The 27,395-nt window shown below is 38.7% G+C and overlaps 1 protein-coding gene and 1 long non-coding RNA gene across 2 annotated transcripts; one reads left to right on the forward strand and one right to left on the reverse strand.

Annotated features, from left to right (window-relative positions):
* Positions 1 to 2,770: 2,770 nt before the first annotated feature.
* Positions 2,771 to 26,562, reverse strand: mmp11b (matrix metallopeptidase 11b). The gene is made up of 8 exons (XM_017493118.3): positions 25,982 to 26,562; positions 15,098 to 15,387; positions 11,188 to 11,331; positions 8,830 to 8,963; positions 8,039 to 8,253; positions 7,724 to 7,928; positions 5,979 to 6,239; positions 2,771 to 4,831 (listed from the first exon to the last, which is right to left on the reverse strand). Exons 1-8 carry the CDS (start codon positions 26,078 to 26,080, stop codon positions 4,704 to 4,706), a joined length of 1,476 nt encoding a protein of 491 aa, XP_017348607.2. The 5' UTR covers positions 26,081 to 26,562; the 3' UTR covers positions 2,771 to 4,703.
* LOC128635354 (uncharacterized) lies at positions 26,404 to 26,715 on the forward strand. Its single transcript, XR_008398335.1, has 2 exons — positions 26,404 to 26,437; positions 26,527 to 26,715. It is a non-coding gene; the product is annotated as an uncharacterized LOC128635354 (long non-coding RNA).
* The last annotated feature ends 680 nt before the right edge of the window (positions 26,716 to 27,395 follow it).

Here is a 27,395-nt window from a genome sequence, read left to right on the forward strand (position 1 = left end):
ATTTTTGGGAAAACGCCTTTGGCTGAATTAGATATGTGTACTTAATTCTGCTTGACCTTGACCTGCTTTCTGCATTTCTGCTAAGTATTTGGGTTGGAAAAGCTTGAGAAATATGTTTCAGTGGTTCAGGTAAAATGCAAGGGTTTATAGGGTCAAGTGTAAGTATGCGCTTGTGTCTGGACCAGTGTGGGCTTGCTTTAGCCTGAAGATAGGCACAAATATTATTTTCACCATTCAGTTTAGCTGTGAAGGACAGAAGTGTAGCTAGGGGTTGAAATATCATTTATTACACTTCTACAGTTTATTTGTCTGTGTTTTTGAAAGCTACACCTTCTAGCTATGCCTGATAAAGAGGGATATCATTTTTACTGTATTACTAGCATGTTATTTTAATCATATATATTGGAAACATTATAAATGTATACAACTTTACTGACATGGCAAGATAACTGTCCCTATAGTTGTACGCTAGGAAGGACACATCACTTATTACAGCATAAACTATGCAATGTTGTGTCTATAAGTGAATAATTTTTTTTTTTTTTTTTTTTTAATGTATGGAGCACTACTGTGGTCATTCCTGCACTAGTTTGTTTTGTCTGTGAGTAAATTACCAGCTAACCATTTATTTAACACACCTCTACTGAGTATTACCAAGGAGAAAGGGTAAGTGAGCGAATATTGTTCTCCCTAATCAGAAGGAGGAATTATTTAAAGAACTGTTGATCCCCCCCCCCCCCCCCCCTTAATGCTCCTAATGCTCAAGAATCTACTAAATGTGGTCTAGAAACACACATACACATAAAAATACCATTAAAAAAGTACTGCAATATCCTTCTGCTGTTCTAAATAGCTAGTTGGTGAGATAACTGTTAGATAACTTGGCAGCAGTTGTCACAGAAGTTAGATTTTTTAGTATCTGAGTATTAATTTTTCATGTGCTGTGTGAACATTTTCTACTCCAAGTAGCTAATCTTGTCAAAATATACCATTAAAAAAACCCTGGAGTTTGTTAGCATTACCTCACCTAAGTTAGCTAGCTATGGCTAGTAAAGTAGCTAACATTTTCCACAGGTAAATTTTGTATCAGAGTCTTGGTTTGTTATGTTCTCTATATTATGACTTTCCCCCTGCTAATAGCTAATTTTGTCAAAATATACGACATCAACAATTTTTTTAATGATTAGCATTTGCTGTGTTGGCTGGTCAGCCTACATGTTTCAGCTTTGTCCTCTTAATACCACAAATGTAAAACTCCTCAAATCTTTTAATTGGAAAGAGTGCAAATTGAACTTAATTCTAATAAATCTGATATCCGAGAGATATTAACCCTTTAACACAATGTTTTTAGGGGGTAATTTTAATGTCTGTACACTCCTGGCTGAGGCATGAGGTGACAAACCTGCTGTGTTATGAATCATTTTGCTTTCTAAATGGATCAGAGCCAAGACAGATAGAAGACCAGTTCATATAATGATGTGTAAAGAGATTATTCATTCATTTATTCATTTATTTATTTTAAACAATAACATCTGTTTTATGCCCTAAACTAGGTCCTGTGTATTACTGTAACAGCCAGTGAACCAGAGAAATTGCCTCAGCCGTCCCTGAGGATAATTTCATCCGGTGTTTACCTGCAAGTTGATTATTTATGTTATTTATTTATTTATTTATTTATTTATTTGTAAATGCAATTTACTTTAAGCACTTGCAGCAGAAAGTCCTGAAAGTGGTTTTAATGGGAAGCATAAAGAGCTGTAGGGTTGAGCTGATCCCTTTCTACCAAGCATATTGTGCTCTCAGTGAATCCATGTGAGAACCAAAAGCTTTGGAGACCCTATAAATGTCTCAAATTACTAAAGTATGGATTATGAACTCTTTTTTTTTGCAGCCAGGAACTGCTTTAACTGTGAAATAAATTCCAGGGACTGCCTCAGCACAGATTTATTTTATGAACATACAGTAATACAGCTATTCACATATTTGGCTCATTATTTAAATCATATTTTGGTTATTTACCGGAGCCGTAGAGTTTCTTCCATTCAAAGAACACATTTTCATTCAAATTATCATTGGGTCCAAGTTGACATTATTTATATTTTTGAGTTTATATTGTTTATATTTTGAGGTTTAGATTAAAACTATTCAATTCAAAAGATCAGTCCTACAGGTTAATAGCTATAAAACCTAGTACACATAATAACCTTGATCATGGTTATGGTCAGTAGAAGTAGTAGTATTAATCGGAATGCTTATTTATAGGCACAAAATGACCGCTTTGTCTATAGCATTGACAATATCTTAAAATTTGTGGTATTGAAAAAGCAATAATTTTTTTAATTGATTTATTTTTCAGCTATATAATGATGAAAAAATATGTTGCTGCACAAAAATCTTCTTGAATATGAAAAAAAATGAATAAAGCGAATCATGCCGTTACTGATGCAGATGCACTTCATTAACAGATTTCGTCAAGTCAGTCGGAACGGTGAACAAAACAAACCCGAGCATCACATGTAAACAGCTGGATCGCATTTACCTAGTGCGACCTTCGCTGGAATATATTAGAACCAGACCGTCAAGTGAATAAAAAGAAAATACACCCGTTCTGCTTCAGAACGTAAACACTTCACGCTTCGGCATTTCAAGATGGCCGAAACAAGCAGGAAAAACCCAATTACCAACAAACAGGTTCATTAAGGTTTCACTAACACGAGCATTTTCCTAAGGCGTGCGTGTCTCTGGTGTACTAATGACAAGACAAGATAGAATAATTCAAGAAATGTTTATTGAAGCACACATATAATACAATTCTTTTTACAACTATTTACACAGTACATAGGATTATGGTAGAAGATGAGAACGCAGATTACATGAGAGATTATATTAAAGCGTGATACAGTGCTGTTCCTTTTATAAGGTCGCTAACACATTACCAGTGCTTCTGCTTCTGGGTTAGAGCACAGTTCACTTCCTGAGCTGTGTAAAGTATCAAAAATGCCCTGTAGTCATTTCAAACAAGGCAACGTTGACTGACATGGTAGCATCAGTGTCCTGCACTGCACCATGCTACAATACAGATTTCAGTAATGAAATCAAGAAATACTCGTTGCTGATTGGCTGGCATTAATTCATTTCACAGTAATTGTTTCAATAGTAACAGCCAATTCATAGGGGTGTGTATGGTGGACGTTCCACATGATCAAATACAACTAATAAAAGAAAAACAGATTTTTAAAACATAACGAAAAACATTTATTTGTTGTCAAGGTGAACATATCTGTAAAGACTAAAAAAAAAACCAAATATATATATATATATATATATATATATATAAATAAATCTGCACCTACACCTGCTCTTACACCTCCTCACTGTGCACTTTGCTCCTCTAGTACTCAATTAAAAATCTTGTATTAGCACTACTTGTATTGTTCTCTGCTTGATTTATCGCTTAGGTTGTTTGTCCTTATTTGTAAATCGCTTTGGATAAAAGCGTCTGCTAAATGAATGAATGTAAATGTAAAGAGGTTTATTTAACATATATGGAAGGAGTCTCCAGTGTCAGTTTTTGAAAACAGTCAGTAAGTTTTCTGCCATGGGAAAGTCTTCACGAACTGCGCTGTCCAGTTTCTCGGTAACTTGACAAGTTGTGGGGTTTTTTTGTTTATTAACATTATTTATTAAAAGAAAGGCAGTCAAAGGAATGAAATGCTTGTAACATAAGTGAAATTTTTTTTTAAAATTGTAACTATAAATGGATCAAATGTACATATCATTCTTTAATGATTAAAAAAGTAATCATCGGCAAATTGCCGTGGTATAAGAGGAATAAAACACTTTTGCATTTGGAGTTACCATTGTGGTGCTGGTAGCTAGCTAAATAGATAACTTTTTTGCTACATACATATCGTTTAGCTACCGTTATCATTTAGCTGGTACGTGGCCATGGTATAGTTGAGCTCATGCCTGCTGAGGTGAAAAGAAAATAGCAAACTTGGTCAGAGAAATGTTAATCCACCTAGCTGGATGTTATCTCTTACTCAATGACAGTCTTCCCAAAGTTACAAACTGTGATGAATTACATGTGAAGTTTGCCTTCGACTGCCTTTTCCTTCTCCTAGCTCAGCACTCAATGACATACCTGAGCTATTGTGTTTCTTTGGATAAAAAAAAGACGTCTGCGGTACAAAACGCCTTCCCTGTGTGTCATTTTAGCACCTTTGTGTATAAAAAAGTAAGAACAGAAAGTGGAGAAAAAAAGTGAAACAGTACACTTTGGCACTTCACAAAGAAAGCAGATGCTGAGTTCTCAGTAAGTACAATACTGAAGATGATGGCGAAATACAAAGACAATAAATAATCAAATTCTGCATAAGACAGCAGAAAATGAAGAAACTGGAAAGGCAAGGCGTACGTGCTTTTCCTGAGACGTGTCATGGTTGTGTGGCTGGAAATCTTCCAGAAATTTGTGCATCATTAGATGGTTTCATCCAACCTGCCTTTTGGTCATGTGAGGATATATGTATTATTGTACCTGTGATAAGTGTGAATTGTGGGTCACCAAGATCATCCAGGTCACTTTGAATAATTAAAAGTAGTAAGTCAAGGTAGTTGGTCTTGGTTTAAACTGTAAAAAGATTCTGAAACATCTTCAAGTTCGTAACAATTTCAGTTGGTTAAGCTCCGTTTGTGCTGGAGGTTTATTGATACTTGTAGGTGGGGCAATTGAAGAAGTCCATGCTAATGTAGCGGGGGTATCCCTCGAGGGCCTTGACCTCAACTGGGTCAAACTTCCAGTACTGCCTACCTTTCAGGAAGTGGGCAAAGCCTGAAAAAGCAAAAGAGGAAATCCATAAAAATTTTGAGAGAATATATCATACACAAACCTCCATTTTGTTTACGTTCAACTTGTAGGCAACCAGGAGAGCGGATGACCTCTCCTCTTTACACCTGCTACAACATAAGTAATAACAGGAATGTTAACGTTGTCACTTCATAACTTGTTTCGTGGACATTCGACAAAATTAAACATATCTAAACAGGTAAAAAGTAAGGTGTCATTCTTTAATACACATGTAATTGCTAGTGTTGGCATATTGCTGTGGTATAAAAGGAAAAAACGCTGTAGGACATGCTGTTATTGGAAAATAATCAAGTTATAATACTATAACAGTATGTTTTATTCCTTACTTGATTCCAAAGCATATTATAGAGTAAATAAGAGGGAAACTGCTCTTCTTGTAGCCAATGAACCTTTATACAAAACCAAAGCTGTCTTTCATAATGTTTTCCACCTGATTTCCACTCTTGTTGACATGGGAATTTGACATTATGCTTGGACCTGATTCTCATCATACCTATAGAAACAATTCTACCATGTAGCATGAAGAGCCATAGATTAATCACCTCACAACCTTATTACTGGAGTTCCACAGGGGCCAGTTCTTGGTCCATCATTTTTCTACCGTTAAACTACATCCCTTGGCTCAGTGATCAGATCTCATGGCTTCTCTTCATCACTGCTACATACGTCTCCATCCACCTTCCAAGTCTCTCACAAGATATCTGACTGCCTTTCCAACATCCATTACTTATCAACCTAGAAAAACTGAACTGATCTCCCATCTCTGCTCAACCAGGCAAGCACCATCGACACCCTCATTGTCTAAATGGCACATGGCTAAGAATCGTGATGTGATTTCAGGTGGCTTAACTTCCCTGATCAACATCAACCATCACATCCTGCATGTTTCTTTTTCACATCATCGGAAGATACAAGCTTTCCTGACTACAGGAAACTTCTTATACTTGCTCTGTTTATTTCCAGACTCGGAAAATCCAGAAATCTCTCAAATGAAAACATAATGTTTCCAGTCAATGGTAAGTTCATTTCAGAAGGTACAGATTATACAAAGAAGCGGGCTTGACAGGGCAGTTATGTTAAATTCTTTTGAGACAATGAGGATTTTTCTCACCATAGCGATCCTGGAAAGCAGCATCAATGTCATTCGGGATTCCCCTCCAGTCCACCATGGTGCGAGCATAGCTCATGTCCACCCAGTTGTCCTGTGGGTTAAAACGCCAGTAGTTTTCTCCCTTAAAGAAGTACACCTTCTGGGTTTTGTCTTCACCCCACATCAAGGCTGCCTGGATGTTACTGACAGGAAGTCCCAGTTTCTGCACTGAATCTGGCCCGCTGATCTGCTTTTCAGCATCGTACACCCAGTAATTCTGACCTGCAGAACCAGGAAGCATGGAAGAGACGGACATGTCAAAACTAAAGTTCAGTTTGCTTTAAATCAGATCAGATCTGTCCAACTATGGAAGCATGTCAGTTTGAGTTTAAAAAACCAGAATGAAGGCAGTGTAGTGTCTTTTAACATGTAATAAAAAACACATTTTTGAGATGCTATTAAAGTTCTAAATGTGGAAAGTAGTGATTATTGTTTGTATGTGAACACCTGACCAGAACAAACATCTTACGCTCAGCTGGATTGACTAATTACGTCATCCAGGCTACCAAGAAACCAAACACAGGTGTGAAGTTTAATGGATAAACCAGTTTATAAACACAGGAAAGATGGAAAGCCTACGCATTTAAAGGGTTTTAATGGGAATAATACTAGATCATGGAAAAACTAGGAATGCACCGAATGTTCGGCAACCGAAATTATTCGGTTGAAAATAGCAAAAAAAAAGCACTTTCAGTGTTCGGCCGAATAAGTGAAAAGGCTGAATAAATTTGACCGAACAATGACGTGTTTGATGACGCGACCAAATATCATAGCAACCAGAGTGAGACGCCCGAAGCTTTAATTGCAGCAAACATGTCGGCAGTGTGGAAGCATTTTAAAGTGTCAAAGAAAGATGTAAGAATGGCCGTTAAAGAAGTAGGCAAATGTCTAGGACAATTATTCATTTGTTGTGGGTCCATCCACTTTTTTGCACTCTTGGCAATGCACTTTTTTGTTGTAGGCTGCAGAGTGCTCCATTCTTTCAGCAGTCAGTTATAGGCTTAACATAGGCTATTCAAGAGGGGCTCAAAGATGACCACATCAAAATATTTTTATTTTACTCATTTATTTATTTAAAGTTATATTGTGCCTTGTTGGTAGGCTATGCTTGCTGGAATGAAAAAAAATGTTGTGTTATAAATATTTTGAAATTGTAGTTTTTGTAATTGATTTTTTCTTTGAAAAGCAAGACAAAATAGTAAAAAGCACATTTTAACTATTTAATTTATGCAATGGTGAAAAAAATGCAAAATACATGGAAAATGTTCGGTATTCGGCCTTCGGCCATGTTTATCATTATATTCGGCTTCGGCCAAGAATTTTCATTTCGGTGCATCCCTAGGAAAAACCTTAACCTTATATTGACAATATTATTCACATTGTTTGATTTTTTTTGGCATGAATAACGGGATAACGGGAGCCAGGTTTACCTTGATCCAACTAGACTAGTTCCTCAAGCAGTAAAATCAACAGCCGTAAAAAATACACCTGCAATTTTGTATACCTTTCTGTAACTCTGATTGGCTGTGGTCTAACCTTCCAGAGACTAAAAACTTGCCTGAACTCTCAGTGTATAACATCAACAAAGATGCCAGATAAAAACTGATCTATGCTGGCAAACTGATATCTTTAGATTTCATCTCCAGATTTTGTCCTGCCAGCTGGATCTCTAAGAAAAAGGTGTTAGCCTCCCCAACCTTATTCACCTTTGAAGAACCAGATGTTTCCAGATGTGTCCTCATATGCTGCATCTATATTATAAGGAATTCCACGCCAGTGTCTGGAGGCTAAAGCAGGATACCCGTCCTGCAGTTTACCATCACGTATGCGCCACACGTAGCCCGATTTGAAGAAGAACAGCTCACCACGGATCATCGACACAGCATCGAAGTCGGTGTCACAGGAATTAGGCTGCAAGCAGAAGAAAGCAGCAGCAGGGAGAGTCAGAATATTTGCCATTCTGTCAAGTCAACTGACAGCCAATTCAATGATCAGAGCAGTGAGAAAACTGTACGGCTCACTACTAGCATGATGTCATTGGTGTCTAACTCTGGCTCCCTCTGTTGCACAGGCCTGATGCCATACAGGGACTGGATGCGCATCTCATCGTCCTTGCTGAGCTGTGGGGGGTAGGAAAAGCTATAGATGGCAGACATGACTGAGCCAGGATCTGTGGAGTGCTGCAGCCCGAGAGTGTGGCCGATCTCATGAACAGCCACCTGCAGCATGTCTGTGCCTGAAGGAGATGGATGCACATGCATTTTGTTTCATTAATAAGAAAAAATCCTGAAGTTAATAAGAAAAAAAACGCAACTTATGATACCAAGAACCCAGAAAAGTGCAAAGTCCTTGGTTCTGAAGTGGAAAACTTACTGACACCGGAGACTCTTTCCATAAATTTTACATACACATTCAAACTTCAGCATATCAAAAATGATACATTTTTGTTATACATTTTTTGTGTTAAATAACAACCTGGTTTTAAAATATGTGAAATAGCTATTAGTGTAGAAACGATAATTTATTCCAATGAGCGTCTTAATATAAACATATGATTTGCATTACAGATGGACGTCCTATGAGAGCTCCTTTTATTGAAAATTAAATCAACACCTTTTGATCAGAATCGAGAATTCATGGTATTTCATGGCATGTGGATTAATGACCACTAATCAGAGTATTTGAACTTATTACCTTTCAAAGATGAGCACTATTCTTTGATTAATGTCTTCAAATCATCAACAACAAAACATTTCATAATGGCTACTGTCAAGCTTCATCGCCCTCACTGACTTTATCGCAAATCACTCACCCATGCCATTGCCCAAAGTCCAATGCTCATCATAGTCAAAGTGTACTTCTCCCTGCCGGTGAGTTCTAGGAAAGAAGGCATGGGCCAAGATTCCTCCTGGACCATCGAAAGGCAGCTTATCTCCATGTTCATACCTGAACATCAAGACAGGACAGTGTGAAGTCATAAGTCTTGATTTCATCCCTAACGCTTCATGAGTTCATTGCATAAACACGCAAATTCATCTGGTATGGCCTAAGAAAGCAAAACGGACACCTGATCTTGTGTTGTGCAAGTTTTCGTTCTTTGAACACTTCCTGCTTCGCGTTAGATCATCTTAACACTCCAGCACTTTAGGGAACATAGGTTATACAGTAAGATCCTGGATACCATCCAGACTGAAGAAAGAAAAAGCTGACTTGCAAATTCGGTCATGCGTGTTCACATTCACAACATTATGGCAAATCTGGACAGATGCCCAGTCTTTTTTTTATCATAGAGATGAAGTGTGATTGATTCAACTTTACAGGCTTGGGCATGAGAACGTTTCTGGGCAGTCCCTAACTGCAACGACCAGTATGTTCAGATATATTCAGTCTTGCATTAGTCTTGCACTGGCATTTTTCTGTTTATTGACAATAACAGAAAGCAAGTCAGTCACAACAGTCTGTGTGGATGTGCTCCAGCCGGATGTTTTATACCAGGAACATGGAGATTATATTGAACCCGCGAAAGCCGCTGGAGGGAAAACTAATGGCTTTTAGGATGCACTTATTAAAGCAATATTTTGGGGGGTTTTTTTACGGAAGGAAACAGAATCTCCGGTGAAAACTGACCTAAAAATATTTATATAGGTCTGGTGTGTAGCAGGATATTGTAAACCAAGCACTTTGTAAAATGAGTAACATGTTGAAGGAGCACATATTTGGTGGGGGAAAAAAACACGGCTCGAAGGCACACGGCGCTAATAAACCGCAGAAAAAACAAGTCCTGGTTTGCAATATTTGCATCAGCGTTTCAAAGAGGATAAAAGAGAGTGAGGGAGGGATTACTGACAACACCATGGGGTCTCAGTGCAGGGCATAACACAAAGGTCTGAAGAAAACACCTGTCAGGTGTGTGAAGGTGTGACCTTACTGTTGAGCCTTTCTCCTTTTACCAGCCCAGCTGCAGACTTGGTATTTATGCATGCATGCGTGCTAGACATGGAACGTCAATTATCAGCACATGATCTCATGCTGCCCTTTTCTGATCGTCTCACCTTGACAGTGAGAGCGGCTCCTGTGTTTGTGCAGTGGCATGAAAAACATTTCTCTCTATGGTTTCCACAATGAAGTCATTATAAGTACTGCAGAGAGTCCAGTTAAGCATTAGCCCCTCATCATATGCTCATTTGCATATTGTCTACAAGGAAGGCTTCTTCAGAACATACAGGCTTACTTCCTGAAGACATAATCTACCAATTCTAGCACTCTTTAAATGTTGAAATATGGTCTGCTAACACCTCTGATGGGCTGATGGGACCATCTTCAAACTGGCTCTAATACAATACTTGTACTTTGACTATAATGTAATATCGATGGGACAGAGAAGAATACAGCTTTACGTTCCACCCCTCTATAAAAAGGAATTAGTGTAAACATATATATTCATCAGGTATTCATCTAAAATGGCCCCTGGATACAGAGGCGGAAAAAATAAAATGTTTCTCAGACAATGCTACTTATTTTGAATGTAAGTCAATGGAAAAAAGTGCTTTTGGCAAACATAAGGATTTTGTTACCATTTGACTATTAATCAAACCAGCCAAACCTAGCCACAAAGTCGTTACTAGATCCACAAGGGCAGAGTTAAGTTAAATTCACCAAACAAAAATCACAACCTTAATCATGTGTCTTTAACCAACCATCCAAAATATATAACGTTAATGAGCTACTTAACACTAGTCAGCTATCTGGCTAGATTCATAACGTTGTGCAAAATATTACATTGTGTGACTAAAACCAGCATTTTATGCTAGCATATTAATGGGTAGTGGTGATGTCAAATGGTTAAACTCAACTCAAACACCACCATTGTTTACTCTCAGCAATTAAACGAGCAATAATAACAGATGCAGATGTGAAAGCATTAATAAGCATTTAATAACAAACTAAATTTAAAAAAAAAAAAAAAAAGGTAATGAAACAAAATCTCTTTAGTGTAAATGAACACTAGAGAGTTAATGAGTCAAGCTGATGAATCATGTTGCAAAAATGATATTAGCCTTAATTTAGATAGCATCTGGGAAACTCCAAAACCACAGCGCCAACCACAGGATGGCTGGAAATTCCTAACATCTGTTATCTCCAGGAGTGATGCAAAGCACGGACGTCTTACCTAACAAAGTCGATGGTGATGTCGGCATGACCCCCTTGGACCTCGGTGAAGGTGAGAGGAGTGACATGACTCCAGACCTGTACGGCATCACTAAACACCTCCCGCACTTTCTCCAAATTCATCTGCCACGGAGTCCTTAGGATCCTGAGACACAAACACACACACACACACACACACACAAAGATACGTTCACTACAGACCACCCACACAACTATGAACTGGTTTCATCGATGCCAGCCATAATCCTCTATAGTGAGGTGTCTGGTACCATGGAGGAGTGTGACTTATGAACCACAGGCTAATCTGTCTGCTGAGAAAGTTGAGCCACTGGAGGATTGATGGGGTGTTTGTTCAGCCTGCATCAGACACAGACAGGCCCTAACGGATTTGATACATGAGTGAGCGTGTGCATGACATGGTAACAATATAGGGGTTAGTGAGTGTTTGGGTTTTATCCTCATGCCACTGAACAGTAATATAAGTCAAACACCTCTTTCATTGCCTCAGACCATCATATAATTTCATAAATACCCGAAAGAAAGGGTGTGCAGAATTTTGGCATCAGGCTATGAGCTATTACATTACAGTTGTTTAAAAAAAAAAAAAAGATCAAATGTGATCTGGAATTGTATTGTGATGAACAAGTGAAAAACGGCATTTCCTTAGATGCCAGCATTTTAAATTTAACCTTAATTTTTCATATATGTTTGGCAGCCTGGAAAACAACCCTTCATATGGTGAAATATCAACGTTTTCTACTACATATAGGTCTATATATATATATATATATATATATATATATATATATATATATATATATATATATATATATATATATATATATACACACACATATATGCTATACCGTATATACTATCTTATTGGCATCCAGCTATCCAATACAGTATGGGGAAATCAGCCACAGTGACATCCGATGGATTTTCCCAGACGGTCACACGTGTCACATTTTCACTTCAAAAATTCATCGTAAATACTAGTGCTTGACATTAAAGTTGCCCAGGAATTTGCCTTCAAGTTGTAATTACAAGGTGGAAACCTTTGAAAAAAATTGTTACCACCCCTTACACTTTCGTCATGGAGAAAGAAAGGAGCCGCTTTAGCAGTTGACGCTAGGTAATTTGTTTTTTCTTCTAAATGCAACTGAATTGTAGTATTCATCAGTTAGACCATAAACACTGACTTACCTCTATAAGGAAAGATTATGGAAAATATCCAAGTACAAGGATACCAACATCAGCTAGATCAGATAGAACTAGCTAGTGTTAGCAAAAAACATTTGGAATTACAAGTAATCAATAAATATGAGAAGGCAGCACCAGAACAATGTCAACAAGTAAACACTTGATTGGCTGGGGCATCTTTAAATGTTGGGTCAAAGAGGGACCCTGTCAATCAATCGGTACTTGATTAGAACCACATGAAAGGGCACACCTATGTACCTCTTCCACTATCCAGGCCAAAACTATAAGGATAATGACCTACTGTTACGTTTGGGATGTTTTCTGGATCAGATTCCCCATAAAGCAGAGCATAACCTGGATGCCATATGGTGAACTCAACAGTCAATATTACTCCTAGACAAAAAAAAGTGGGCTGTTCGACAAACTTCTTATTTTACCAGATCACTTCCTGGAGATCACAATTAAGCTGGCCATACAGATTCTGTCTCTAGAAACATGTCATGTTCCACTGAGTCTTCCTTAAACACGGATACACAATGTCTAAAATAACGCACCATCAGTCACCTCCACTTATTTTGCTTGGTCTTGTGCATCTGTATTGCTTTCGATGGCTTTTGTTCCAGGCAACCTTCATCCTCATGACATAATTAGCTATCTGGGCCAGGGTTCTTGTTGGAGCCACAATTTTTTTCTGCAAGTCTAGACAAGAGTAGAAGAATAGAAGTGTTGCAGACTAACCACTTCCATTAATTCTGGCCTAGGGTCAGGTACAGGCTTTTCCAAGATGAACCCCCTTCCCTATCTACAGGGCATAAGGGTTCATTGTTTTGATGAGGATGAAAACGATAATATGCTATAACCTTCGCAGTCAGTAGATCTCAACCCAGTTAAATGCTATAAGAGATTTTGGAGTGACCTGTTAGACAACACTCAAGAACTACCATTATGAAAACACCAACAGAGGGAATATCTTTTGGACAAATGGTGTTTATCAGTACAGTACAGTTCCAGAGACAAAGGTGCATTAAAGGTGCTCTGGTGGCTTATGGTGACCTAACAACTTACGAAGACACTTTATGTTGGGTTTTCCTTTAATTAGGATGGCAAGGCTAAGTTCAAGGGTGCCACCTTGTATCACCCCCCTGGTAAACTGTTACATTTTCCAGACGATCTCTAACTCAGAAAACCTCAGAACTGGAGCTCTTTGTTCCCCCATGTCTGGAAAGGAGAGAGCTCTTGGCTGGGTTTCAGAAAACCTTGCAGATCAGGAATCTAGTCTTGTCTTGGATTTGTGACTAAGATCGCGCCACTTAGGCGAGGAATCTGATCCTACATCATCATTTCTGACTGGAGAGTCCATCATTAGGTTGGGGCTGAGTGTGGCTCTATAAATGACTCCAAAAAACAACCTCCTTGAGACATTAGTCATATGAGGGCAAAGTGACACACTACAGAAACTCCATACTACAGGGTGGAGTTAAAGACCGATGTCTCTTCTCTCCATCGTTCTCTGCTTTGTCTCTGTCGCTCTTTACATCTCTATGTTTTTGTTTCTATCTCTAAGAATGCGATGAGGCAGCAAAGCCCTTCATTATTTATGGAAGAGGCAGGGCAGACCAGTCTAGCCAAAAGTATCGAGTTCGTGAACTGAATGGAGGGCAATGAGAGATTTATGGGTCATGATTCCAGCAACTGGGCCATAAACCTGGGGGAGTTTTAATCAACGCCGGCTCCAAACAGCCAGACAGGTTCTCTCGAATTTAATGCTTAGCCTGGCCTCTTATCTCCTGCTGAGTGGCAGAGGCGAAACAGGAATCACATGGGTTCCACCACCGTTACACGACTGAGCACATTACGGATAGATTGTCTGTACCTTGAGGTCATGACCCCACTGCTTCAAATTACAGGGGAAGGCAAATGTCCAGTGGACTGAAATGGAAGTTACGAGTCAGTCTCGAGCAGAGGTCAGAATGTTAATCACAAAGCTTCGTAAAAAAAAAAAGTGATGAAATTGAAGTCAGCTTGAAGCTTTAAGACTCATAAAAGACCCAAGAAATGCTAATGACACCCCAAGAAATGCAGGCTTGATTACCAGGGAAGGTAAGCAGTAAAAATACATTAACTTTTTAACTTTTAATTAAGATGGTACAGAAGGAAAAATTGACACAGTCGAATGTTGCATCTGACCATCTGAGTCCTTGGACCATGCGTTTAGGAACATCCAGACGAATCACATAAAACACCTTGATCTTGGGTGGCCTGGAAAAAGGGGATGTTTCTGATATGAAAGAAGAGGAAGAACAGCAAAACACAGCCGACACTCTTTCCCACACAACACTCTCACTCTCTGTGAAAATACACTTACTCAGAACCTTTCATAAACACTTTACTACGGGTTGCGAGAAGACAAGGTGTCTGTGTCGAGGAGGATTCCTCAGATATATAAAAAACTATAGTATAGCCAGAGGCACCTGATCTGTGTGGGGCCATGAATTATTAGAGAGCGTCTGCGCCATCACAAGCAGCAATGCATCAAAAGCTACCACTAATATGTAATGTAAGTAAATGATGCTTTTCATGCTTTCCACCAAGAGGAATTCGCTTGCACCATTTAATTACAGTGTTACAGTCATTTATTTAAAAAAAAAAATATATATATATATATATATATATATATATATATATATATATATATATAAACACCTTACTTGTATGTGAAGCTGGTCTTGTTCCATCCCTTCATTGGAGCATAGCGCTTGCCTCGGTACCGTCCACCATGTCGGCCCCCGCTTTGTAGTACATTATAGAAGCTTTCTTGCTTTGAAGGGTAGTCTGGGACTCCACACCGTGGCCTGTTCAAGATGTCACTGCCATTCTTGGAGACAGCGGAGTGATGTTGCCACCTCTTACTCTCCAAGTCTTCTTTTAGTGTGTTTTGAGCATGCGGCACTCTTCCCCTCTTCTTCAGCGTGTTATGATGAATCTTCTCTGGCCATGCCTTTAAGCACAGACATAAGAACTATCAGTTATTTTAAATTCATGCAGATGGAAACTGAAGAGAGACTCTGGATTATAGTAAAATACAGCACAACGTAATTGTGTGCTGTCATTGGAAAATAAGCAGTGACGGGGTGTCGTGATGCGGCCTAACAGGAAACTATTTCTTTTACACTAACAGCAAGTCCTGAAGGGTTGTATTCCTTGAATACCACAGCAATTTGCAGCAAACTACACCATATCAACAATTAGACATGTTTTTTAAGGTGTAGACTTTTTCTGTTTTATTGCAAAACTAAAGAAGGAGGAATGAACTCTGAGAAGTGGGCTGGAGTTCTGCCTTGGGTTCGAAGACCAAACCTTCAGGCTAAAGATCAAATCAGATTTTAGGAGCAGGGCAACAGGGAGATGATGCGAAGGTGGTGGGGTGGTGGAGGCCTTCCGTAGAACAGTAATGGGAAAATGGGACTATATTATTACAGAAGGTGCAGTTTCACTGGAATCTCTTCCAAACATATTTTTTATTACATAACTCCATTAACTCGGGCATTTTGATTGTTTCGATTTTGTCTGTTTCCATTTAAGGGCTTGGCAGTATTTCGAGGAAATGGCTCTGTTAATTGGCTGGGAGCAAAAATGACTCTCTTTAAAGTCACTTTAATGCAGATCTGTTCTCTTTCGTTATTTTCTTTCTTACTCTCTCGATCGACCTTGTATCTCTCTTTCAAACTTGATCTCCAACTGTCTTTAGAGTTAGTCAGAGCAGAGGGTAGAATAAGGTGAACTAATCTTGTTAATGCCTTTAAAAAACGCTTCCACATCTCTTGTCCTCAGAGAGGCTTTTAAAGGCTGTCATGTTATTTAATGACACGCTGTGTTTGCACAAGTGTATAAAATGGGGAGAGTGGTGGAGTGGGGCGGGGGGGCGACAAGAGGAGATTTAAATGAAATCAGAGTAAAAGGTTACAACAAAATGTAACAAAAATTAACAGACAATGATGGCGTAACCACAAGAGAACATTGAGGAGAACTTTCAAGAAAAGACAACGAATGACATGTCAAAACAGGCATGCTCAACTTGATATTGTTACTTAAAAAAAAACATGGCCCCAGGGCTATTAACAGCCATGTGAATTCCACAACACAACAATCACTATGCTACAAGGGTTTATTTCCATCTGAGTCGTTCTGCTGACTTAGCAAGCATGCTGTACCATCATTAACTTGACTATGTTTGCTGAACATGAGTATAATCAGTGAGATATCCAAATAACTAGTTTGTGTCTCTACTTGACTCTCTAAAGCCAAGCAAAGTTTAATTTCTATTATTTATTTATTTTACGATTGCTTACTGTAGGACACTCATGGTTGCCCTCTCAACAGACTGGCCTCAGGCACCACTTAGTGAGTGACAGAGATGGAAGAAAAACACAAGGGTGTCTCCAGTTCAACAGGAGTCAAAGAGTACAGGTCAATGGCTAAATCAACAAGACAGGCCCATTGAGTCAGAGCAAACATGAACTCCCATTAGGAACAAAAAAAAAACTAGCAGGAGGACCGGATGATAGAAACAACAGCTAGCGTCACATAACAAATAACGCCTTTCAAATACACCATTCATATCTGTCAGCTTTGAACTTATCTCCAGGGTTAGTTTGGAATTCAATATTTCCTACAAACATAGCATTCTGGCTAAGATATAGAGTTTATTTGATAAAGTATTGACTTTGCATGCTCTCTATATGTGCTTTCTACATGTTTCTTAAGAGCCTAACTGCTATTTAAGATCGGTGCCTGAGGTAAAAATCAAATAAGCTGTTTGACGATCTTCCTGAGTCAGCAGATTACCTGCTGTAATGACAGAAACACAAATACCAGGGTCAGAAATAAGTGCACGTGGAGGAGCTAAGAATGGACTTGTAAACAAGCCCCTAAGTGTGCCGTCGCAAACTCATCATTATGACCAGTTATTATAGCTGAGTGCGAAAGTTTGCGCACCCGTACCTTGAAACGATCAAATCGACATGTTTGGTTCTTTGGTTATTGCAGGTAATAAAAAAGTGTATGCTGAGGCAATCGCGAAATTGATGATTTTTCAGGTGTTTTTTTTTTTTTTGGATTTTAACAACTCCAATACCAGACCAGCTTCTGGGTCCCTGGTTCAATCCTGACCTCAGGTTACTGTCGTTGTGGGTTTCCAAAAACATGCTAGGTGGATTGGCTACACTATTCCTCTGTGTGTGCATGATGCACTGCGATGGATTGGAGTCTCCAACCAGGGTGTACTCTCGCCAGTGTTCATGGGGATATGCTCCAGATCCACTGTGCTCCTGACCAGGATAAAGCAGTTAATGAATACGGATGTATTTTCATATACGGTTATTTTTCTTCTACCTGATGGGTGTGTCTTTGTGTTCACTTTTCCAGCTTTCAAATCAACAGAGAAACAAACGTCTGAGTTGGCCAATAAAGAGCGTTCTGAGCGGTTTTTCAATGGAAAAACAGCATTCGTATAGAGTTTTGTTAAAAGTTAAGGATAGAACCTTCCTCAATTGCAGTCAATTTTATGTTGGTAGACGGACTATTAATGTATATGTGGAATAATTTACCTATGAAACAATTTTACCTTTAAAAAGGTAACATGGGGCAGTGGTGGCTCAGTGGTTAAAGGTTTTGGGTTACTGATCAGAAGATCAGGAGCTCAAGCCCCAGCACTGCCAAGCTACCACCCTTGGGCGTCTGCCAAATGCCGTAAATGTAATGTAAAAAAAAGAAGGGGGGGGGGGTTACACCATCATTCATGTGTGGGCAAATTTTATAGGATCCACCTGCATGTAGCAAGTCAGGTGAGGCAACGAATGTCTGGCGAACGACACCTGCATACCTTCCTCTTAGCTTACCATGACGCTTCACATAATGCATTTTTTTGGCACTGCTTGATAACGATGTGTCTCGAGCCAGGCGCGAACACTGCCGTGTGTCTGTCAGATTTATGTTCCTACACTGAAGGATTTATGAGAAGCAGCAGGAGTTCCGAAAAATAGTGAAGCCTTTGTTTGCACCTGATATTGGATGACGTATTCATTCTTTACAATGCAACACAGTATTAGATGGCTGGACTGATGGCATGTTTAAAGCACACACAGTGCAATTTGAGGTATCTGGAAGTGATCCATGGAGAAATAAAGTTCTTTGCTAGTGGATAAAATTATTGGCTTTATTTATCATGGCTTATAAGGCATGTGCAATTTAATACATAATGTAGCTTAGGCATTCTGATTGGTCAAAAGGCGTTGAATAATTTTCTATAACAGCAGCTCCGAGAGTAGTTTCGGCTGCAGGGCAAATCACAGGTTTATATTCATGCGCTCGCTGTAATACATTATCATTTCTATACTAACAGCTTACTCATGGACTTGTATGGCGGACACTTATTTCCTTACGTATATGTCTAGATGATAAAAGTATCGATGACATCCTGCTCACGAGCAAGCTATCAAAATAGTTCTCTATTTTTAAGGGTATCGTGATAGTGTAAGGAAACGGTCTCGTCACAAACATCTTTATATCTAGAAAGAGGAATAACCCCCCCCCCCCCCCCCAAAAAAAAAAAAAAACAACAAAAAAAAACAAAAAAAAAAACAATCCATTGTCACATACTGTTTGCGATTGTGTTACTGTTATCTTTTTGATTCCTGTTCCTGGAATAAAGATAAGCATCAGGGTGGATTCTGTGAGCCGATGCAGCTGTAAAAGCGATACGTTTTTCAGATCATAAACAGATCTATAAGTCACGTACTGGGCAAATTGAAAAAGCTATCATCTCCGAGTGCATCGTAAAGAAACAATTGTCTCTCAGAGCTTGAAAAAAAAGATGCTACTGTGCTTTCTTCATCGTATTTTAATCAGGGATCATGTTATGAACAGCGTGAACATGAGAGAAGATAATCGACCGGGATTGTTCACTGGTTGAAATTTTTAAAAAATGTTTGTTATATTGGGTTGAAGTCCTATATGAGATATGGGTGCAAATGAAAAAAGCTGACATGTCACGACAAGAACGAAGGGCCGGAGATGCATCTTCATTCTCCTTGTCTTTTTAGTGAGACCGGGCTTAAAGCTGAAACCTAAAGAACTGTGTGTGCATGTGTGTGTGTGCATGTGTGTGTGTGTGTGTGCTTTAGAGCTTGGCCTAAGTCCCATTTTCTAGTGCTCATGATAATTGTCTCCCTGTTGGCAAACGATCATCCGATGGGTATTCAGGGGTGATATCATCTGTTCCTCATTCCTTCACAGAATACAAGCGAGAAATTAGTGAGCCACAATTCACATCAAGATGGTTTAACTTGGCATGAAACAGCTTATGGTATGTAGTAGGGATTTAACCAAAATACGAAGGCATTATTCAGAATAAACAGATTTAAATACAGATACGAATTAGAGGCATACGACTGTTGGTTGGTTGGTTTGTTTGTTTGTTTGTTTTTTTTGGGATGTTTCACAAGGCATCTCGTTGAGACTTGAGGTGTGTATCGGGACTGGGATCCTGCGGGATGACAACAAAAAAGACGTTTGCGGTGTTTTGCAAGCAAGAGTGTCAGATATGAAGCTTGTGGGACAAAGAAGCTTCAAGAGCAGGTACATTATTATTACAAGATTCATTCATTCAGCCCTCACTTATAATTAGACTACTATTTTGTTTCTAGTTTGGAAATGTATTAGAAAATATCGCAGGCAGGTACAAATTAAAATTTTAACTGTGCGAGCAAATAAATAAAAAAAAAACAGTCCCATGCCCATCTCTGTTAAAACATGATGAACTCGAGTGAAGTCAATTGAGACAGAATTCATGCACCATGCTGACAGAGCAAAAAAAAAAAAAAAAACTACTTTAGGCCATTCCTACAAGTATAAATTGGACTACAGACACAGATACAGATATGTATTGTATGATTGCTTTACTCCTCTAATACAGAACATTCCATTCTTCATAACATGCCATTGTCCTGTGAACTCGTGGTCGTTAAAGACGAGCGATAAACTCCCGTCCCCAGCAGCTAAGGCATCCCTTAGCAGATAAAATTAGGCCACACTTGAGATAAAAAATGAACGATTCAGAGGAAATTAGACTTGGGTAAATATTTACCCGTAAAAAAACTTCCAGAACCTTGCAGCTCAGAGGTTGTATACACACACAAAGTGATTACGGTGTCGAGGGAGAATGTTTTCGTAGGAACAGGAAAAAGGATTAAAGCTGATGGGAGATGATAGATATAAAATGCCTTTAGTCAATAGGAAATGAGCAGTATCTAGGTCATGTATTTGTGGATGGACTCATGGAAAAACAGTGCAAGGTTGGAGGTTAAGAATGCAGTGTAAATATCAGTGCTGCACAATGTCAGACATCCTCACACGAACGTCCTCCAAACCAATCTCTCATCTCTGTTGTCACGGTAATAACTGAGCTATAGAGAGACAAAGCTTAACTTTTTATACTGAGGATTGAAGCAGCATCACGTCGCTTTTCTGCATTTAATGATTAAACAATTTACATAAAAAGAGTGTTCAAATTTACAAATGGGTCATTTTAAATGTTACAGTTAAAGGTGGGGAGACTTTCTTAAAGTTTTAAAGCGTACTTAAAAGGATTAAGTTAATTTTTTAATTAATTTTTTAATTTACTTTTTTAATTAAGTTTAAATGCTTTTAAGTTTACTTTTTTAACTTAAGTTTAAAGTTACTGGTTTAACTATGGGAATTTTTAGGGTCTCTTTTTAAAAATAAATTTAAGTTGACTTTTTTTTATGGTTTTAATTGTCATTTTTTTCAACCTAAGTTTATGTTTGCTTTTTAGACATTTTAACTTGACTTTTTAAAGCTAAGTTTAAGTTTGCTTTTATAAATAGTTTTAAATGTACTTTTCAACTTAAGTTTGTTTGCTTTTTAGACATTTTAACTTAGCTTTTTAAAACTAAGTTGAAGTTTGCATTTTTAAACAAAGTTTTTAAGTTTACATTTTTAAACTAAGTTTAAGTTTACATGTTTAACTAAGGGTATTTTATTTAGGGTTTAATTTTTAAACTAAGTTTGAGTTCAAGTTTTAAAATGGTTTTAAATGAACTTTTTCAACCTAAGTTTACATTTACTTTTTTAACATCTGTGAGTTTAATTTTTAAAGTTACGTTATCTATTTTAAAGTTTTCATTTTTCATCAGGAACTCTTTATTTCTTATCTATTAAGGCTGTTTTTTCCCATCACATTCTCTCCGCCATCTGCACCTTTGACTTTTTAAAACTGCTACAACATTTAGTGTCAAAAAAAAAATGTTTCTCCAATGTTCTTTGGAAGGTTAATGGTTCTACACTCTTAGAAAAAAGGGTTCCTCAATGGTTCTTTGCTGGGTTCTGGATAATGGTTCTACACACATAGAAAATGGGTTCCTTGAGGGCTCTTTGTATAGCTAATAGTTTTATATCCTTAGACTTCTTTGGATGTATAATGGTTCTATGGTCTTAGAAAAATAGACGGTTATTTGAATGACTGGTGGTCCTTACTGGAAAAGGTGTTCTTCCATGGTTCTTTAAAAGGTTGATGGTTATACATTGGAAAAGAAAAAGAATTCTCGTTTGTTCTTCTAGTGATATAACAAATGGATCTTCAAATAATCTTCCTTCAGATGATCTTTGGATGGTTAAAATGCGTTCTCTGTGGTGTTTTGTTTTTTTTTGGATGGCTAATGGTCCTACACTCTTAGAAAAATGCGTTCTTTAAGGATTCTGATCTGTATTTGTGCAAAATCTGTACACCATCAATAGGACTGAAAGCTAACTCTAGAAAAAAAATTATTTATGTGTGATTTCAACTCCTCAAGCTGTCTATCTGCCAAGCTGGTGAAGACATCAAGCAGAATTTGAATTAGGCATCAAGCCCATCCCTCTTTGAAAAATGACAGCAGGAGAATGTAGACTTTCTCTCTGATATATCACATTAAAGCTGCAATTATCCAAGCAGGTGAGCGCACGTTTGCAGACTGCACTGATCACACAAGTTTGTGTTATTCTCTGAACATTTCCTACAGATGTTTCACTACATCTGTAAAGATTTGATGATGACTATTAGTGAACTGTAGAATTAGCCTTTCCGATTAGAGTCAATATTCAAATATACATGTATGAACCGAAGAGTTGATTACAAAAAAACAACAATAACACTTTTTGTTAATAGCTGTTACTACTCACACTATTTAGTATGTACAGGATTTGTGAGGATTTGCTGTGTTTGAATATCCATCACGAGTTTTAAAACACAAAGAGGCACCATTCTTTCACTGAATTAGCACATCACCAAACTATTTGCGCAGAACTATTAAACAATTATGTTAAAATTGGACTGACAAACTCATTTCCATCTCCTATGAGACCCCTAATATTTACTGTAGCATACAGGGTTGCTTTAAGTCGTGTTAAGCACGCATAATGAGGATTTAATACCAAAATTGTGCATAAAGGTATTCAGACCTCAGACTTAACTATGGAATTAAAAAACTATTCAGCTTCAGTCACGTGAGAGTTACGCACACAGGTGGAGTTTGCCAAAAACAGAGGCGTGTCTCAGTTTTGCATGATGTTTCAACTCGTACTTAAGTCCATTTTCTTGCACACTATCTCGTTCAGCGAGGAGCTCCAGTGCCACTGCCTCACAGTAACCACAATATGTCATGCTGCAATTCATGTTTTGGGCTGTAAATACACTGAAAATATACACTGAAAAAGAAATATTTCATAAATATGATGCTATTCTTTAAGAAAATCCCAAATGGAGGACATTGAAGAAACAGCATCTTAATCTGAGACACTGCTTATCCTGAGTACTAGGTCAGCTAATCCTTCAAACCATGGGGGCGTTTTCTTTACAGAAGAGCACGTCAATTTAACAAAAACAAAAAAAAGACATTGTTTTATTAATTTGACAAGTCAAAACAGCTAATTAAAAGCGAGGTAAAAGAGATAATAACCCATGCAAACATGAGGGTTTCATGATTTTGATTTAATATCGTGTGGCTTCATTAAATTGTGCACACAATTAACTGTCTGTGCAGAATATTTTTTTCTAAAAATTATAAAATGCAACATAATAGGATGTGCTGGGTCAAGTGCTATTTTTAGAAGCTGCTAAAATATGAGAATTAAACCAAATTAGTAGTGATTATTCTGATCATTAATGCTACTGGTATTATCCGCGACACCTTTTAGGTCATTAGCCATTAGTTATTTTTTCACTTCGTCGTATTACATTTGAGAGCAAAGAAAAAGAAGTCATCTGTTTCTTCAGTCCACATTTTCTATCCCCAATTTTTTCAAGCTTTAAAGTAAGTGCTTGTGTTTAAAGATGGTGGTCTGGGCACTATTAAAAATCCATGACTCAGACACTTGTACTAAAAAAAAAAACAAAACCCAAAAATCTAGGAAGCATGAACTACGCAGGTGATTTTAATAACCTGAACAGATATGAACAGTGATCTGCAAATCAACTTACGAATATGTCTAACCCGACTCTGAATATGCACAACTTTCCCAGCAAACTTATTGACATAATTCTTTAACCTAAGTAGCCTACTTTAATGCATTCGTGCATCTTTTTTTGGAAGGTATTATGAGTGGATGTATATTTTATTCCAATCAGGGAATAACCAGAGTACCCTAAATTCCAGCACTCTGTTCTTAGGGGGCGTCACGGAATACAGCTGCAGCAGTGATGAGATCTCGCTCTTTCCCTTTTCCCTGTGTCAGCAAACTGAGGGTTTGTTATTCTGCACCACATGCCAAATGGCTTGCCCCTGCCTGCATAATCTCCACTCTGCAGCTTTGTCAACAGTCAGGAACAAATTGAGTGCACATGCAAGTGAAGCGTTGCAGCACTCCGTCCAATATGAGCATAATTCTTCCGCACAGGGGGTTTGGGAACGATCCGATTTGCCTCGGAGATGCTTTAGTTTGGGGTGTCAGTCTTCGTGTTTGAGAAAGTGCAGCATGACGGGTTTCCGTATTAAGCGAACGTGTTTATAGGTGCCGATGCCTCCGTGTCACTCTGGTGTAATATTTAATTTGGTCAGATGTGTCTGTGATTCCTCAGCACATCAGGGGAGCATACACAAAGAGCTCTTCGTTCGCTGGGTTATTATTCTTGGCTTTGTTTTATTATACGGACATTTCCTTCAGGAAATCTTCAAAAATGGTTTTGGACTTGCTCCAACTGGGTTAAAACAGCCATCTGTGGCTTGTCTTTGTCCGCCTTCTCAAAGCCTGGGCTGGGGACAAAAACTTTCCGCACATCTATGTCTTACAAAACAGCGGATGAATGGTGAGATTAGAAAGACTCGTTTACATAGTTTGATGCATCGATGCATGTTTGGGAGGGATATGAAAGGATTTTTAAAAGTAGGCAACATGCAGATCTCATAAAAGAAAAAGAAGAAAAAAACTAGCTTGTGGTGTACGCCAGAGGGATTTCCGATGTTATGAAACGTGCTACTACTGTTTCACAGTTCAGCCTGAAGCAGGAATAACAGATGTAGCGGAGTAGGAGACTTATACTGACCTACTGACCCATGTCTCTGATTTCCAAACACACAATGGAGTGGAAAGAGTCCATAGTTCAATACTCAAGATCCCTTGTTCCTTCTTTAAAACAAACGAATGTGCTTTGAAATCTGACACAAATGGGTCTCGATTTAAGTTCAATATGTCACACATGTCTTCAGTAAACAGCACAACAGAACCACCATCCACCTAGTAGGGAAAAAATTCCAATTAACCTTCAGTAAAACTTTTAATGACTGGTTCAGATTTCTCAAGGTGGGTCCATGAAGTGTGAGGAAAAAAACCATGGACATCACAATCAACCCTTATATAATGTGTTATAGTTATAAAAAGTATAGTATTTTCCTAAAAACCTAGTAGATGGGTTGTGTGTATTAGGGTTAATCCGAACTCAAGTATTCCCATTTTAACGCATGAACACATGAACATTTTTTAATTAAATTAAAGTTTATGTTAGATTTCTGAGAGCGGAAAGTGCAGGAATGAAATGCTTGCCTCTAACAGACTGCTCATGATGGTGCACATTTGCAATATTTGGATCAAATAATACATCTGTGATATCATGAGATCATGTGGATTTTTTTTTTTTTTTAAAGCAAAGGACAAGTTTCCTGGGTGCAAAAAGGTAGTGAAGCTCTGGATGAGATGACATTATGCTCTCAGATCTTTCATCAAGGCTGAATCTGGGAAAGTGTATGTGGTGGCATACCTTTAATTAGCTTCCTGGTCCTTATACACCTTAAAAGATATACACACTGAGTATACAAAACATGCAGCAAGAGTTTGGTGCTTTTATTATTACCTAGCTAGGTAATGAAGAAACAACAGCATGTATTGCACAGCCCTAGAGGCAGTGAGGTAGTGAGCTCTTTCATTGCGACAGGTCTCTGGCGCGCAGGCGATTTGTATAAAGATTTGAGAGGTGACTCGACCAGGAGAGTTTTGCAAAAATAAAAATTGCAAAAAGGAGTTATTATACTGAACTTTTCACTTACCGTCGGGTCTTTGTACCTGCGGCTGTTCCTGCCGTCCCCCAGCGGAAAAGAGTGAACGCACAGCGCGCAGGACAGCAGCAGCAACAGCGTGGTCATCATGCGGGGTTTGTTTATTTATTTATTTATTTAAAAAAAATTTTGAGGAAGAAAAAAAGAACGCGCGCAACTCAAACCCGAATAACACCTTCCGCGTGCACTCTCACCCAGCACCTGCGCCGCGCGCTTCGATCCGACCCGGACCAGAACACGCACGCGCTGGCCACTTGATGGGAGAGAGAGAGAGAGAGAGAGAGAGAGAGAGAGTGTGTGTGTGTGTGTGTGTGTGTGTGAGTGAGTGAGTGTGAGTGTGTGAGAGAGTAAGGAAGATAGAGAGAGAAAGAGAGAGGAGAGTGGAAAGAACGCGCGCGCGCGCGCTCCTTAGCCGGTGCAGTGCAGGAGGGTCGCGCTGCTGCAGAGGTTTTATACCCTCCGAGTTCTTTGTTCTCCTCTTCTTCAAATTGCATCCCTGATTTTTCCTTTTTCTTTTTCTTTTTTTTTTTTTACAGGCCGGAGGAAGAACTTCATGAGCGCTCACGTGACTTAGTTTGGTCCGTCCTGCGTGTGCGTGTGTTTGTGAGTGCGCCTCAGTGCGCGAGGGGAGGCAGGCTTTCAACAACCACAATGCAACTGGTGCAGTTAAAGCTGAAACTCTTTGTGTGTGTGTGTGTGTGTGTGTGTGTGTGTGTGTGTGTGTGTGTGTGCAACAAATAAATGCATTGTTATTCAACTAGAGCCAACAATAGATCAAGTGACAGAAGTGTGTAGGCTGAAGATACAAGTTTGATCTTGAGTGTTAGTGATAATTACACTGCAGCTATGGTGGTGGTGGTGGTGGTGCTGATGGGGGGGAATCGTGATGATGTTAAATTGAGCCCTCAGAGTTGAATTAAGTCTGAGATCATTCTGTTAACTCTTTGTGTCCAGGTGGATTATGCAGCTCCAGAAAAATGAAGGTACAAATGTGTACCTTTTAATGTACAAACTCTTGTTGCAAGGGTGCTACGTACCTCAAAATGTAAATATCAGGCATTAACTGCTCCGATGGAACAAAAAACAAAACCAAAAAACTCACCATCTTGTTATTATTCATACATCCATTTTCCATACCGCTTATCCTACACAGGGTCGCAGGGAGCATGGGGCACAAGGCGGGGTACACCCTGGATGGGGTGCCAATCCAAACGCAGGGCGCAATCTCATACACATTCACAGACATTTTGGACATGCCAATCAGCCTACCATGCATGTCTTTGGACTGGGGGAGGAAACCGGAGTACCCGGAGGAAACCCCCGCAGCACAGGGAGAAGTCCACACACACAGGGCAGCAGTGGCAATCGTCCTCAGGACAGTAAGAACATTTTAGGTAAAGCTATG

This window comes from Ictalurus punctatus, chromosome 18, assembly GCF_001660625.3.
Source record: "Ictalurus punctatus breed USDA103 chromosome 18, Coco_2.0, whole genome shotgun sequence".
NCBI classification, from domain to species: Eukaryota; Metazoa; Chordata; class Actinopteri; order Siluriformes; family Ictaluridae; genus Ictalurus; species Ictalurus punctatus.

Coding starts and splice junctions, on each gene's coding strand:
- mmp11b (XM_017493118.3), bottom strand. CDS start 26,080: ATGATGACCACGCTGTTGCTGCTGCTGTCCTGCGCGCTGTGCGTTCAC. Junction 11,332..15,097: donor AAGACCAGCTTCACATACAA/GTAAGGTGTTTA, acceptor TTTGTGTCTCAG/GATCCTAAGGACTCCGTGGC. Junction 8,254..8,829: donor GACTTTGGGCAATGGCATGG/GTGAGTGATTTG, acceptor CATCTCCTTCAG/GCACAGACATGCTGCAGGTG.